This window comes from Pelophylax lessonae, assembly GCF_965119305.1.
Source record: "Pelophylax lessonae genome assembly, chromosome: 2".
In the NCBI taxonomy this organism is placed as follows: domain Eukaryota; kingdom Metazoa; phylum Chordata; class Amphibia; order Anura; family Ranidae; genus Pelophylax; species Pelophylax lessonae.
In genome coordinates this window covers 288322365-288339125 of record NC_138769.1, presented here as the reverse complement: position 1 = coordinate 288339125, position 16761 = coordinate 288322365, and the positions used below count along the sequence as shown (strand labels likewise).

At 47.7% G+C, this 16761-nt stretch overlaps 1 protein-coding gene across 1 annotated transcript in view; it reads right to left on the bottom strand.

The window, feature by feature from the left end:
• Nucleotides 1-16761, bottom strand: part of EPS8L3 (EPS8 signaling adaptor L3) — a gene marked incomplete at its 3' end in the record, with an annotated part of 344360 nt that overhangs the window by 232514 nt on the left and 95085 nt on the right. Inside the window, exon 8 of the mRNA XM_082246387.1 lies at nucleotides 15705-15823. Within this exon, the coding sequence (XP_082102513.1) occupies nucleotides 15705-15823 (119 nt within the window). The remainder of the gene's footprint in view (nucleotides 1-15704; nucleotides 15824-16761) is intronic.

Below are 16761 nucleotides of genomic sequence, written 5' to 3'. Positions count from 1 at the left end.
GGAAGAAGTAGAGGGTCTAATGAACCCTTTTGTCAAATTCTCATCCAAGTATTCCTTGAGATGAGAAAGTTCATCCTGTGAAAGGGGATAAACATGACCGAAAGGCAATTTGCTGTTAGGGAGTAGATCGATAGTGCAATCATAATCCCTATGGGGAGGCAACACTTGAGCATTTTTCTCAAGGAATACTTCGGACAGATCCTGATAGCATAGTGGTGCAATCTCATCTGACACCACAGACAGGATCTTTCCATAAGATGGGAGGTTACACGTAATCTCACAATAGTGAGAAGGGAAAGCCAAAGTTCGTCTTTTCCAATCTATGATTGGTTGGTGTGTGTGTGTAACCAGGGAAGTCCCAAAATAATGGAAAAATGGGGTGAGGATAGTATATCAAAGGTGATGGTCTCCACATGAGACTCGTTGGCAGTGGCAAGGAGTGCCTGTGTCTGGTTGGTGATTGGACCAGAAGACAATGGAATACCGTTAATGAAACTAACAGCAACAGGTTTAAGTTTTGAAATAATAGGTATTTTATTTAAGGTAACAAAACGTGTATCAATATAGTTTCCACAAGATCCAGTGTCGATCATAGCCTTGGTGGTGATCCTAGTCTGGTCCCACTGTAATGTTAAATGAACAAAAAGATAGGGGTTAGAAAAGGAAGTCGTTAATCCTCCTAGCAAGACATGTGAACACTCACCCTCTTTTTTGCGGACAAGGGGACAGACGCTTATCAAATGATCCGGGTAACGCAGTACATGCAGAGATTTCTGGATCTCCTTCTGGCTCGTTCAGTAGTTGATAAAGGTGGGCGTATAGTTCCTACCTCCATGGGAGTAGGGTCAACGGCCGCAATCCGAGAAGGACTAGATAATGGCATTCCCATTTTTTCAGCCCTTCTTTCTCGTAGTCGTCTGTCGATGTTGATACTAAGTTGTATCAAGGCATCCAAGGTGCCAGGTAAATCCGCTCGGGCGAGCTCGTCTTTAACAGCTTCTGATAACCCGAGTCTGAATTGAGTTCGCAGAGATGTATCATTCCACCCTGAATCAAGGGTCCATCTTTTGAACTCTGCTACAAAGTCTTCTACAGGTCTCCTTCCTTGTTTTAAAGCCCTTAATTGAATATCAGCAGTACTCTGCCTATTGGGGTCTTCATATAAACTAGCGAGTTCTGCTAGAAATAAGGAATAGGAGTTGAGAATCTGATCATTTTTCTCAAAGAGAGAGTCTGCCCAGGCCCGGGGATCACCCGTTAAGTATGAAATAACGGTACAGACTTTAATCTGATCAGTAGAGTATGTACGAGGTTTTAACAAAAAAAGCAGTTGACATGCGTTTTTGAATTCACGAAATTTTTTCCGATCACCTGTAAACACTAGGGGAGGGTTTATTTTAGGTTCAGGGGGCTGAACAGTAGTAAGCCGTGAGAGACGTGTTACCTGCTGGGTCAGAGTCTGATTCTCTTCTTTTACTTCAGTAAGAGCAAGTATTAACGCATTTACTTGTTGTGTTAATTGTGTCACTTGAGTGGGTAATTCTGCTGAATCCATTTTTTTTTCTGGTTCGTTCAATCTGTAACGCTCCTGCGTTTTTGTAGTAGGCTGGATATGCAGCTGCAAAATCTCCACTCAGTAGTCATGTAGAGATGTGTTGAATAACCAGATCCAACTCTTCAGACTCATCACTGTGGGCCTGTCAGCTTCAACATACAGATATATACACACTCAATAAGATGTTCCTGGAGTGGTAGAATGTATATGACAGTATGAAGGTGATGTGCTGAAGGGACAGGTGTGAACAGTGATAGAGATGGTAAGCACTTGATAGGTTTGTTCAGGAGAGTACTAGATGGTATTAGGTAGAGTGCAGATAGGTTAGTAATCGAGTATGGTAACAGGTGGTAAGGACAGCAGATGACAATTACAGGATAGACTAACCCAGTGCAAGGATAGATGGTAGTAGACTCAAGAGCTAGCAATCTATGTAGCAGTGCAGATGATAGATGGTAGTAGACTTAAGAGCTAGCAATCTATGTAGCAGTGCAGATGATAGATGGTAGTAGACTTAAGAGCAATCAATCTATGTAACAGTGCAGATGATAGATGATAGTAGACTCAAGAGCTAGCAATCTATGTAACAGTGCAGATGGTAGATGGTAGTAGACTCAAGAGCTAGCAATCTATGCAACAGTGCAGATGATAGATAGTGTAAGTAAGGTTATGGAGGATTCCCCTGTGGGGTACTTATCACTAGTAAATGTTAGTAGTAGAGGGGTCCAGTAGAGAGGGAAAGATCCGGTAGCGAGATACAGGGATCAGTAGCGAGGTTCCGGTCTGCTCCAGGTAGAAGTAATTAGCTGGAGGTTCCGACAGCAAGACAGGCTTGAAAGCATGTGGATAAACAAGGCAGGTTGAGTGAAGGGTGGAAACAGCATGCCGAGAGTGATCGGGTAGCGAGATACAGGATCAGATATGAAACAAGTTCAGGTAGCGAGATACAGGAGCGAGTAACATCTGGTATGCTGCTTCACTGATGGCAGGTTGAACGAACGATGTGAGTGAGAACGCCGGCGGTTGAAATAGCCGCTCTGCGGCGCTCAACGATGACATCATCTGTCTTAAAGGTCTTTGCGTACCACCTAGTAAGAAAGGTGGGACGCATATTTGGAAGGAAATAAATTATTAAGGGTACCAGAGGTACCAGAATCTTACAGCCAGCCTGTGACTCTCAGAGCTCCCCAGCAACCTCCGGACACTGGCGGCCCCCGCTCAGGTCACCCCGCACCTTGGACCATGTCTCTACGCAGGACTCGCGCTCCGTAGGACGCTGAATGGCTGAGCCTGGAGTCGCTCGGGAGCAGAGATGTATAGGTATAGATGTATATATATATTATATATATACTAAGTAGAACTACTTTACTAATGTACTTAAGTACCGAAAGGTGGTATCTGTACTTTCCTAGAGTAGAATTTTTTTCTTCTACTTCCACTTTTACTTCACTACATTTTTTCAATGATTTCAATACTTCTACTCCAATATTTTTTTTTTGTGCTGCATAGTTACTCGTTACAATTATAAAACTTAGCACTGCCAGAACAGTAGATGGCAGGTTTCACGAAGCTCAAAACATGTGTATTATCAGTGCATACGGAAAATAAATACTACTGTATGTATAAATAAAAGCTGCATTTGAAATAATAAAAAACAATATGATGTTCAAACTTTTGACTTCTTTCTTTAATAACTACATAACACAGTACTTGTACTTTTACTTTCAGTACTTGAGTAGCAATTTTTTTTTCAAAACTACTGGTACTTTTAATGAGTAGAAACATTTTTAAAAAAACTACTTGCAATACTTAAGTACAAAAAATGTTAAATACTTTAGTACTTCTACTCAAGTCACGTTTTGATCAAGCACTTCCACTTCTACTCAAGTCACTTTTTGATCGAGCACTTGTACTTTTACTCAAGTATCGGTTTCGAGTACTTCATACAACTCTGCTCGGGAGTACTAGCCAGCTCCCGTGGATCGAGTCTGTGCCTCACTGCTCTAGCTGTCTTGGCTGGTCACGGCCAGTGACTCCGGTCCTTCTGTCCTTCTCCAGCCTTGGAAAAAAGAGGGCCTCGCGGGGCTGGGAGGGGAGTCAGGATGGCTAAGGGATAGAGACCTGCCGCTGCTGCATGTCAGGATGGCATTTCGGAGCTCCTAGCGAGCACTCCACATGCGCTCCATGTAGGCTTCTCCCCCTTTGAGTTCTGCTGTTTTGTTAACCAGACTTCTAGAATTTGTGTAAATACCTTTTAATTTTGCACACAGATTTTATCCATGCACAACTGCTGATCCCCTTTAGGTTTAGCATCTGCTGATCCCCTTTAGGTTTAGCATGCCTGCTAGCCCTGGAAACTATTATCTGGTTTGAGGTCCCTTTCAACTACTGACTTGGCCCTCATCGGTACACTCTGATTTGTGCTCACTGCTCTGTGATCCTCGCCCCCCTTTCTAGTTTAAAAGTCCCTACAACCTTCTGGAGGAGGGAGGATTTTTGCTTGTGGGGAGAAAGGTTGTATTTTTTCTTAAAGAGAAGGGAGAAGGAATTTTTGTCAGGATTGCTTGTTTGTTGCTTGCATATTGTCACAATTGCAGTTTTGTTGCCTATGCATTGTCACTATTGCCTGTAGCCTGTATATAATCATGACGGTTTCTGCATAGTTACAATTGCCTGTTTGTTGTCCACATATTGTTATGCCTTTCTGCTGATTACCCACATATTGTCACATTTACCCCTTTGTTGCCTACATATTCTAAAAATTGGCTTTTTTTCTTCCTTTACATATTGTAAATATTGCTCATTTGCTGCTGGGATATATTGTAAGAGTTGACAGTTTGTTGCCTGTATATACTATATGTCAGGGATGGCGAACCTTGGCACCCCAGATGTTTTGGAACTACATTTCCCATGATGTTCATGTACTCTGAAGTTTGGTTGAGCATCATGGGAAATGTAGTTCCAAAACATCTGGTAGGCCAAGCTTCGCCATCACTGCTATATGTTATTCCCATTTGTGGCCCATGTATTGTTAGGATTTCAATTGCTTGCCTATGTATTGTAAAGTGATCTCTATTTAGATTACCATATTAGTATCATTTAGTCTTCTGTAGGTCTGTCTCTTTCAAAGCACCCCACTAATATCCTAATGTTTTAACATGGTGTGCTACATGCACCACTATTAACTCTTGAATTTTATTATTTTTTTTAACAAGCTATTATTCCTCTTAAATTTTGCCACTTTTAAAACTTTGTATTTTCTTTTTTAGCAAACATAAAAATATACTTCATTCAGTTAAAGAAAATATCGACTGTCTCCCATTACTCTGCCCATTATTAGTAATCATTTAATTTTCATGACTACAACTGAAATAATTTTGATATATAGAGGAGCATGGGAAAGGGGGTGGTTGTTAAAAACAATCCATCCCAGGTTTCAAATATGTTAGTTATAAAACTGGTTATGAATACATCTGATATACTGTACTTCTACAAAGAAGCTAAAAATATTCCAGACACTATGCCTGGCCCCAACACTGAATTCCTTGTTTTGTTTTTTCTTTAACTTTATTTTTGTTTAGATTTCACAGGGAACATATCACACAAAGCACAATGATCATATTTACAACTGAAGAGATAATGAGCTACTGTCACATAGCACATGCTTTTATGTTTTGCATATAAGTGTAATAAATGATAAGATGGAGGAAGGGGGGTATTGAATATCCATTTTCTGCATAACAATTACTCTTGTAAAACACTGTTTAATTGTAGGGGTGAAGTCTGTTTCCATAGGGATAAGATTATTTAAACACTTTTTTATTGCCATATACAATAAAAATGATTATTTTCAATGTCCCTGCTGTCACCACACTTGCACATTACAGGAGTTTCCATTTTCACCTCTTCTGTTTTTTTTTTTTTTCTGTTAAATTATAGTTAAGCTTGTATGAACTGTGATAAAATAGCACAGTGGCTTAAGTAAGCAGTATTGGTTACAGTTCAATTCCCGAACAGTACACTATTTGCATGGAGTTTTCATTTTTTCACTGTGCTTGCTTCAGTTTCGTTCCACACTCTAAAGACAGGCTGGTAAGGTATTTAGCTCAATTGAGGTGAAACATAAATGTTACTATTTTGTATAAATGCTAATTATCTAGCAATCTTGCTCCAGTAAAGAAAAATACTGAACCTGAATATACAGTATATGCAGGTAACTTCTAAATTGTCAATGACTTTTTTTTGTTAGTATTTCTGAGGCTGCTTATAGCAAGAGGGTCAACAAAACCATCAGATAACTGGAATTTTCAGAAGTCATCATGAACAGTGCTCATATATTTCTCAAATGAAAAATGTATTTTAGGACACACCGTCACACGCTAAAAACTGAACTGAGTCAACACCTACATGCAGGGCTTTTTTCAGCAGGAACGTGCCGGAACGGAGTTCTGCCACCTTCAGCGCTAAGCCCCTTGTGCACTACTCACTGCTGTCACTTCTACACACAGAAGCCTAGCTTCTGTGTGTACAGATGACAGGCTTCTCTGCCTGTGTTTCACAAGCTCTTTTCCCGTTGGTGCGCACCTCTCCCTGCAAGATCCCTATGATAGCAGAGGAGGGAGGGGCCAGGGGATTTGCACAGCCACTCTAGTGTCCCGGTGTTCTGCCGAAAACTCCAACTCGCCAAAATCTCCAACCACGTCACTTCCGGTGACTCTACAGCTGAAATAATTGGAGATTTCGATTCGATGAGTGGCTGTTTCCACAGACCACCAGGAGCCAATACATTATTGTACATGACCATTTGCCTCTTTACACAGAACACCCGGTAAGAAGAAAAAAAGTTGTCACCGCCCTAGAGGCGGCCATATTGTTGGTTACTAACAATGAGCAGTCATTATAGCATGTACCGTACTGTATTGGCTGCTGGTGGTCTGTGAAAACAGCAACTCGTCGAAATCTGCAATTATTCCTGCTGTAGAGTCACTGGAAGTGACTTGGTTGGAGATCTTGGCGAGTTGGAGTTTTTGGCAGAGCATCGGCAGCAGCTGCTCTGAAGCTCCCGCACGTAGCCTGTACAATGTATAACACTGTAAGTTGAAGCTGCGGCTCGCTCTTCTTTATGGTACTCTCTATGGAGGAAAGAGGATTTGAGTGAGAGGGTAGTTTTCTACTGGAAAGGTGTGTTTGGGGCTCTGTACTTGGGTTAAGGGGGTTGCTGAGAATTTGGGGTAAATTGGCCTGTGAAATTTGCACTAGCTAACTCTTCACCCATTACATAGTGCACTCCTAAGCCTTGCAGCTTGTACAAATCACATTGTGAACTCTGCACCCTGCATGTAGCACACTCTAAAACCTGCACTCTATGCATAGCACACTCCTGCGTCTGGCACACTGTACGTAGCTCACTCCTGAGACCTGCACCCTATACAAAACACACTCCTAAACTCTGATCCCTGTATATACTGCACTTCTGAGTCCTTTACCCTGTATGCAGTGCACTCCTTAACCCTGCACCCTGTACGTAACACACTCCTTAACCCTGCATCCTGTATGTATCTCACTCCTGAACCCTGTCTATAGCACACTCCTGAGTCCTAGCTGCTCCATGAACCTTATGTACATATTTCCCAACACAGAGGGGGTGCAAGTCCTAGGATTTAGTACGAGACTACTTTTGTGTTTTCACTCCTGAGTCCTGTACCCTGAACATAGCACACTCCTATATCCTTTACCCTGTATGTAGCACTCTTCCAAGTCCCTTACCCAGGGCCGTCTTTAACGCAGGGCAAAAGGGGCACCTGCCCAGGGTCCAGTCATTGTTAGGGGGGCCCTTGAGCCTGCAAAAAGTTTGGCCACCTCTGGTGCTGGTCACATGCTGGCTGCTCGCTACTATCACTTGTAAATACAGGAGCGCTGCTTCTGTAATTTACATGTGACAGCTCTCCCATCCCGGCGGCTGCTCTGATCCCTCTCGAGTACACACACACTCACACTGATCTATGATGAGAGCAGAGGAAGAAGGGGGCGGGGCAGCTGCGTCTGGAACAGGAAGTCTGCAGGGACATCAGACAACATGCTGTGTGAGTAACATTTGGGAGAGAGGAAAAGAAAAGTCTGCACTGGAATTAGGAGGGAGGAGCGGAGAGCCTTGTACTTGAGGGGAGTGGAGCTCTGTACTCGAACCAGGGGTGGAAAGAGAGCCCTGCACCCACCTCATCCCTGCACCCACCTCATCCCTGCACCCACCTCATCCCTGCATCCACCTCATCCCTGCACCCACCTCATCCCTGCACCCACCTCATCCCTGCATCCACCTCATCCCTGCACCCACCTCATCCCTGCATCCACCTCATCCCTGCACCCACCTTTTCCCTGCACCCACCTCATCCCTGCATCCTTCTCATCCCTGCACCCACCTCATCCCTGCATCCACCTCATCCCTGCACCCACCTCACCCCTGCACCCACCTCACCTCTGCACCCTGCTCCCACCTCATCCCTGCACCCTGCTCCCACCTCATCCCTGCTCCCACCTCATCCCTGCACCCACCTCATCCCTGCACCCACCTCACCTCTGCACCCTGCTCCCACCTCATCCCTGCTCCCACCTCATCTCTGCACCCTGCTCCCACCTCATCCCTGCTCCCACCTCATCCCTGCACCCTGCTCCCACCTCATCCCTGCTCCCACCTCATCCCTGCTCCCACCTCATCCCTGCACCCTGCTCCCACCTCATCCCTGCTCCCACCTCATCCCTGCACCCTGCTCCCACCTCATCCCTGCTCCCACCTCATCCCTGCACCCTGCTCCCACCTCATCCCTGCACCCTGCTCCCACCTCATCCCTGCTCCCACCTCATCCCTGCTCCCACCTCATCCCTGCACCCTGCTCCCACCTCATCCCTGCTCCCACCTCATCCCTGCACCCTGCTCCCACCTCATCCCTGCACCCACCTCATCCCTGAACCCTGCTCCTACCTCATCCCTGCACCCTGCTCCCACCTCATCCCTGCTCCCACCTCATTCCTGCTCCCACCTCATCCCTGCACCCTGCTCCCACCTCATCCCTGCACCTTGCTCCCACCTCATCCCTGCACCCTGCTCCCACCTCATCCCTGTTCCCACCTCATCCCTGCACCCACCTCATCCCTGCACCCTGCTCCCACCTCATCCCTGCACCCTGCTCCCACCTCATCCCTACACCCACCTCATCCCTGCACCCACCTCATCCCTGCATCCACCTCATCCCTGCTCCCACCTCATCCCTGCTCCCACCTCATCCCTGCTCCCACCTCATCCCTGCACCCTGCACCCACCTCATCCCTGCACCCACCTCCTCCCTGCACCCACCTCATCCCTGCATCCACCTCATCCCTGCACCCACCTCACCTCTGCACCCTGCTCCCACCTCATCCCTGCATCCACCTCATCCCTGCACCCACCTCACCTCTGCACCCTGCTCCCACCTCATCCTTGCTCCCACCTCATCCCTGCACCCTGCTCCCACCTCATCCCTGCACCCACCTCATCCCTGCACCCTGCTCCCACCTCATCTTTGCATACACCTCATCCCTGCACCCACCTCATCCCTGCATCCACCTCCCCTCTGCACCCTGCTCCCACCTCATCCCTGCTCCCACCTCATCCCTGCACCCTGCTCCAACCTCATCCCTGCTCCCACCTCGTCCCTGCACCCTGCTCCCACCTCATCCCTGCACCCACCTTATCCCTGCACCCACCTCATCCCTGCATCCACCTCATCCCTGCATCCACCTCATCCCTGCTCCCACCTCATCCCTGCATCCACCTCATCCCTGCATCCACCTCATCCCTGCACTCTGCACCCACCTCACCCCTGCACCCTGCACCCACCTCACCTCTGCATCCTGCACCCACCTCACCCCTGCACCCGGCACCCACCTCACCCCTGCACCCGGCACCCACCTCATCCCTGCACCCTGCTCCCACCTCATCCCTGCACCCACCTCATCCCTGCACCCTGCTCCCACCTCATCCCTGCATCCACCTCATCCCTGCATCCACCTCATCCCTGCTCCCACCTCATCCCTGCATCCACCTCATCCCTGCATCCACCTCATCCCTGCACTCTGCACCCACCTCACCCCTGCACCCTGCACCCACCTCACCTCTGCATCCTGCTCCCACCTCATCCCTGCACCCTGCTCCCACCTCATCCCTGCACCTTGCTCCCACCTCATCCCTGCACCCTGCTCCCACCTCATCCCTGTTCCCACCTCATCCCTGCACCCACCTCATCCCTGCACCCTGCTCCCACCTCATCCCTGCACCCTGCTCCCACCTCATCCCTACACCCACCTCATCCCTGCACCCACCTCATCCCTGCATCCACCTCATCCCTGCTCCCACCTCATCCCTGCTCCCACCTCATCCCTGCTCCCACCTCATCCCTGCACCCTGCACCCACCTCATCCCTGCACCCACCTCCTCCCTGCACCCACCTCATCCCTGCATCCACCTCATCCCTGCACCCACCTCACCTCTGCACCCTGCTCCCACCTCATCCCTGCATCCACCTCATCCCTGCACCCACCTCACCTCTGCACCCTGCTCCCACCTCATCCTTGCTCCCACCTCATCCCTGCACCCTGCTCCCACCTCATCCCTGCACCCACCTCATCCCTGCACCCTGCTCCCACCTCATCTTTGCATACACCTCATCCCTGCACCCACCTCATCCCTGCATCCACCTCCCCTCTGCACCCTGCTCCCACCTCATCCCTGCTCCCACCTCATCCCTGCACCCTGCTCCAACCTCATCCCTGCTCCCACCTCGTCCCTGCACCCTGCTCCCACCTCATCCCTGCACCCACCTTATCCCTGCACCCACCTCATCCCTGCATCCACCTCATCCCTGCATCCACCTCATCCCTGCTCCCACTTCATCCCTGCATCCACCTCATCCCTGCATCCACCTCATCCCTGCACTCTGCACCCACCTCACCCCTGCACCCTGCACCCACCTCACCTCTGCATCCTGCACCCACCTCACCCCTGCACCCGGCACCCACCTCACCCCTGCACCCGGCACCCACCTCATCCCTGCACCCTGCTCCCACCTCATCCCTGCACCCACCTCATCCCTGCACCCTGCTCCCACCTCATCTTTGCATACACCTCATCCCTGCACCCACCTCATCCCTGCATCCACCTCCCCTCTGCACCCTGCTCCCACCTCATCCCTGCTCCCACCTCATCCCTGCACCCTGCTCCCACCTCATCCCTGCACCCACCTTATACCTGCACCCACCTCATCCCTGCATCCACCTCATCCCTGCATCCACCTCATCCCTGCACTCTGCACCCACCTCACCCCTGCACCCTGCACCCACCTCACCTCTGCATCCTGCACCCACCTCACCCCTGCACCCAGCACCCACCTCACCCCTGCACCCTGCACCCACCTCACCTCTGCACCCTGCACCCACATCACCTCTGCACCTTGCACCCACCTCACCTCGGCACCCACCTCACCCCTGCACCCACTTTACTTCTGCACCCACCTCACCTCTGCACCCTGCACCCACCTCCCCTCTGCACTCTGTACCTACCTCACCCCTGCACCTACCTCACCTCTGCACCCTGCACCTACCTCACCCCTGCACCTACCTCACCTCTGCACCCTGAACCCACCTCACCTCTGCACCCACCTCACCCCTGCACCCACCTCACCCCTGCACCCTGCACCCACCTCACGTCTGCACCCACCTCACCCCTGCACCCACCTCACCTCTGCACTCTGCACCCACCTCACCCCTGCACTCTGTACCTACCTCACCTCTGCACCTACCTCACCTCTGCGCCCTGCATCTTCCTCACCCCTGCACCTACCTCACCTCTGCACCCTGCACCTACCTCACCCCTGCACCTACCTCACCCCTGCACCCTGCACCTACCTCACCCCTGCACCTACCTCACCCCTGCACCCTGCCCCTACCTCACCCCTGCACCCTGCACCTACCTCACCCCTGCACCCTGCACCTACCTCACCCCTGCACCTACCTCACCTCTGCACTCTGCACCTACCTCACCCCTGCACCTACCTCACCCCTGCACTCTGTACCTACCTCACCTCTGCACTCTGTACCTACCTCACCTCTGCACTCTGTACCTACCTCACCTCTGCACCCTGCACCTACCTCACCTCTCCACCCTGTACCTACCTCACCCCTGCACTCTGCACCTACCTCCACTCTGCACCTACTTCACCCCCTGCACTCTGCACCTAGCGCACCCCTGCATTTTGCACCTTGCTCACCTCTGCGCTGTGCACATAGCGCACCCCTGCATCTAGCATACCTCTGCAATCTGCACACAGCGCATCCCTGCATGTAGCACACCCCTGAACCCTGCACTCTGTACCTAGCGCACCCCTGAACCCTGCACTCTGTACATATCGCACCCCTCAATCCTGCACTCTGCATGTAGTGCACCCCTCAATCCTGCACTCTGCACATAGCGCATCCCTTAACTTTGCAATCTGCACGTAGCGCAACCCCCAACCCTGCACTCTGTACATAGCACATCCCTGCACTCTGTACCTAGCGTACCCCTGAACCCTGCATTCTGTACATAGTGCACCCTTCAACTCTGTGTGTAGCACACCTTTCAACTATGCACTCTTTATGTAGTGCACCCCTCAACTCTGCACCCTGTACATAGTATACCCCTCAGTGCTAGTGCAGTTTGGCCACACCCATAATTTGATGCAGAGGTTATGATGTGCCGTAACCTCCAGCAACCAATCAGGGAGCAATAATGATTTGCAGTAACCTCTAGAAACCAATTAGTGAGCAGTAACGATTGTCTGTAACCTCTTCAAACCAGTCAGTTAGTGGTAATGCTGTGCAATAACCTCTAGCAACTAATCAGTAAGCATTAATGATGTGCAGTAACCTCTGGCAACTAATCAGTGAGTGGTAATGATGTGCTGTAACCTCTGGCAGCCAATCACAATCACTGCCTGATCTTCTGCAGTAAAAACGAATTTTGAGTCTAGCGGGGGGGCCCCAGGAAAATTTTTGCCCAGGGTCCAATCAATAATAAAGACGGCCCTGCCCTTACCCTGTACATGGCTTACTTCTGAGACTTGCCCTCGTACAATGCGCACTCCTTAACCTTGCACCCTGTACATGAGCACTGCTAAGCCCCGCACCCTCTATGTAGTGCACTCCTGCACCTTGTGCACTGCACATAACACACTCCTGGGCCCTGCACACTGTACAAAGCATACTCGCAAATCCTGCACCCTGTACATATTGCACTCCTGAACTCTGTTCATAGGGCACACCTGAGCCTTGTGCCCTGTATATGGCGCACTCCTGAACCCTGCACTCTTTATGTAGCGCACTCCTGAGTCTTGCACCCTGTACAAAGCACACTCCTGAACCCTGCACTATGTACATAGTACACTTCTGAACTCTACACTCTGTACATAGCACCCTCCTGAGCCTTGCACCCTGTACATAGTGCACTTCTGAACCCTGCACACTGTATGTAGCGCACTCCTGAAGCCTGCACCCTGTATGTAGCGCACTCCTGAATCCTGCACCCTGTATATAGCACACTCCTGAGTCCCGCTCCCTGTACATAGTGCACTTCCGAACCCTGCACTCTGTATGTAGTGCACTCCTGAACCTTGCACTCTCCATGTAGTGTACATCTGAAATATGTGCATGATGCACTTATGATATTGAACAAAGGCTTTATAAGGTCCTTTGATGCAGTGTACTCTCCCCCTGCGGGGGCTCATAGTGAGGGCAGGGTTGAGTTCCTGCACCTATTCTCTGAGAAAAAAAGAGCTGCCTACATGTATAGGTGAAATAACCAATGGTCAATTCATAAGACAATATATATATATATATATATATATATATATATATATATATATATATATATATATATATATATATATATACATATACACAGTATCTCACAAAAGTGAGTATACCACTCACATTTTTGTAAATATTTTATATCTTTTCATGTGACAACACTGAAGAAATGACACTTTGCTACAATGTAAAGTAGTGAGTGTACAGCTTGTATAACAGTGTAAATTTGCTGTACCCTCAAAATACCTCAACACACAGCCATTACTGTCTAAACCACTGGCAACAAAAGTGACTACACCCCCCAAGTGACAATGTCCAAATTGGGCCAAATTAGCTATTTTCCCTCCCGGTGTCATGTGACTCGTTAGTGTTACAAGGTCTCAGGTGTGAATGGTCAGCAGGTGTGTTAAATTTGGTGTTATCACCCTCACTCTCTCATACTGGTCACCTGGAAGTTCAACATGGCACCTCATGGCAAAGAACTCTCTAAGGATCTGAAAAAAAGAATTGTTGCTCTACATAAAGATGGCCTAGGCTATAGGAAGATTGCCAAGACCCTGAAACTGAGCTGCAACACGGTGGTCAAGAACATACAGCAGTTTAACAGGACAGGTTCCACTCATGGTCGACCAAAGAAGTTGAATGCATGTGCTCAGGGTCATATTCAGAGGTTGTCTATGGAAAATAGACGTATGAGGGCTGCCAGCATTGCTGCAGAGGTTGAAGGAGTGGGTGGTCAGCCTGTCAGTGATCATACCATACGCCTCACACTCCATCAAATTGGTCTGCATGGCTGTCGTCGCAGAAGGAAGCCTCTTCTAAAGATGATGCAAAAGAAGGCCTGCAAACAGTTTGCTTAAGACAAGCAGACTAAGGACATGGATTACTGGAGACATGTCCTGTGGTCTGATGAGACCAAGATAAACTTATTTGGTTCAGATGGTGTCAAGCGTGTGTAATGGCAACCAGGTGAGGAGTACAAAGACAAGTTTGTCTTGCCTACAGTCAAGCATGGTGGTGGGAGTGTCATGGTCTGGGACTGCATGAGTGCTGCTGGCACAGGGGAGCTGCAGTTCTTTGAGAGAACTATGAATGCCAACATGTACTGTGACATACTAAAGCTAAACATGATCACCTCCCATCGGAGACTGGGCCGCAGGGCAGTATTCCAACATGATAACGACCCCAAACACACCTCCAAGATGGCCACGGCCTTGATAAAGAAGGTGAGGGTAAAGGTGATGGACTGGCACATCATGTCTCCAGATCTAAACCCTATTGAGCATCTGTGGGGAATCCTCAAACAGAAGGTGGAGGAGCGCAAGGTCTCTAACATCCACCAGCTCTGTGATTTCGTCATGAAGGAGTGGAAGAGGACTCCAGTGGCAGTCTGTGAAGCTCTGATGAACTCCATGCCCAAGAGGGTTAAGGTAATGCTGGAAATATTGGTGGCCACACAAAATATTGACACTTTGGGTCCAATTTGGACATTGTCACTTAGGGTGCACTCACTTTTGTTGCCAGCAATTTAGACATTAATGGCTGTGTGTTGAATTATTTTGAGGGGACAGCAAATATACACTGTTATACAAGCTGTACACTCACTACAAAATATTTACAAAAATGTGAGGGGTGTACTCACTTTTGTGAGATACTGTATATATATATATATAAATATATATATATATATATATATATGTTTATTAAAAGCATGACAATTCCTCAATAAATAATGTCACAATGCAAACAGATACAGTGCAATAAATATGTGCAAACTACATGTAACCAAAATACTCATAAGGCAAATATAGAAAGTGCAAAAAATAAATACATACTCTTTAAAGATGTGCAAAGTTGATAAAAACAGTTCACCACCATTTATGGTACAAAAACAACATGTAAATATAACCTCTGCAGGATCTCGTGCTCTTATCTAAATACCTTAAATTCTCCAGTGAGAAATAAATGCTGCCGCCACCAACCACTGATATAAAAACCTTTTACCAGATTTCCAGGACCATTAAATTATAAATGGTCAAAAATGCATGAATGATCCTTCTATATACGATCTCTAGAACCAATCCGATCATCCCGCATGGATCACCGTCCTCCCCACTCAAACAGCCACTTTGTTTTTAATTGGTATCACAATTGTTTAGTAGCGACATTATTTACACTGTTGTTTTCCTCCGTTTGAATAAATTGAATTTTTACCTACATGTAAAGCATATAAATTAAATGCTTCAAATTGTAGTCATATAAAAGTAATACCAACCTTGTGCGGATTCTCTGCCACTACGTGCTAATCTAGGGCTATCCGCACCTAAACTGGATTGGGAGGAGTAACCACGTTCATTTACGTCACTCTGAAGCAGGTGGCCCTGAAATCTATTTCTGACAAAAGAACATGTGATTAGAAAATTGAACTAAAAAATTTTAAACATACTTATGACTTAACATCTTCATATTAAGTAGCTTCACTAAAGTAAAAAAAAAAGTATTTTGGCACAGCGCAGAATCTCAATCAATCCTGCAGTAAGAACCAATTATGCTGCACACCATAACCTATCTTAGTTATCACAAGACATGCCTAAATCAGGCATATGGTTTAGGAACAAGACACAGTGGCCCATTTATAACGTAGAGCGGCTATAACCCTTGACAGGGCTATGCATACCATATAAATAAATAGATAAAGTGCAGCGCCAAAACATTGAGCAGATCTAGAACAAAGATAGTTGCCTGTAGATCTAGAAACAATATGTCTTAACAGATATAAACAAAATGAGACATAAGCCATTAAACATTCAGAAGAGCCATATGTGTATGGACAGTCCATCCAAAGTTAAAGGAATGTGAGACCAATAAGGGTAATGATGTTAATAAGTCCCTTAGTGCCACAAAAAGGAAGGTTGAAAATAAAGGAAAGATCCCAGCTGCCAAGGATGAGACCTAATTCCACCACTGTGCCACAAAAATGTAGGTTGAAAATAAAGGCAAGATCCCAGCTGCCAAGGATGAGACCTAATTCCACCGCTGTGCCAAAAATGGATGTGCTCTTACCGGAAGATGTGGACCCACCAAATAAATGAGTGGTCAGATAAGCCTGTGTGTTATTAAACAGCCATCAGCCGCAATCCATATAGGTAAAAACAGCGTTCCTCAATCTCATCCAATACACATATAGATAATCCCCCTCCAAGGAGAGCCCCCACTGGTCAGGGTAAGCCTCAGGTAAACCTCAGAGGAAGAAAAGACTCCAAATAGTATAGTACGTAAGATATGTTTATTGATAAAACAGCACAAACTACTCACATGTCTGTGGATGAATA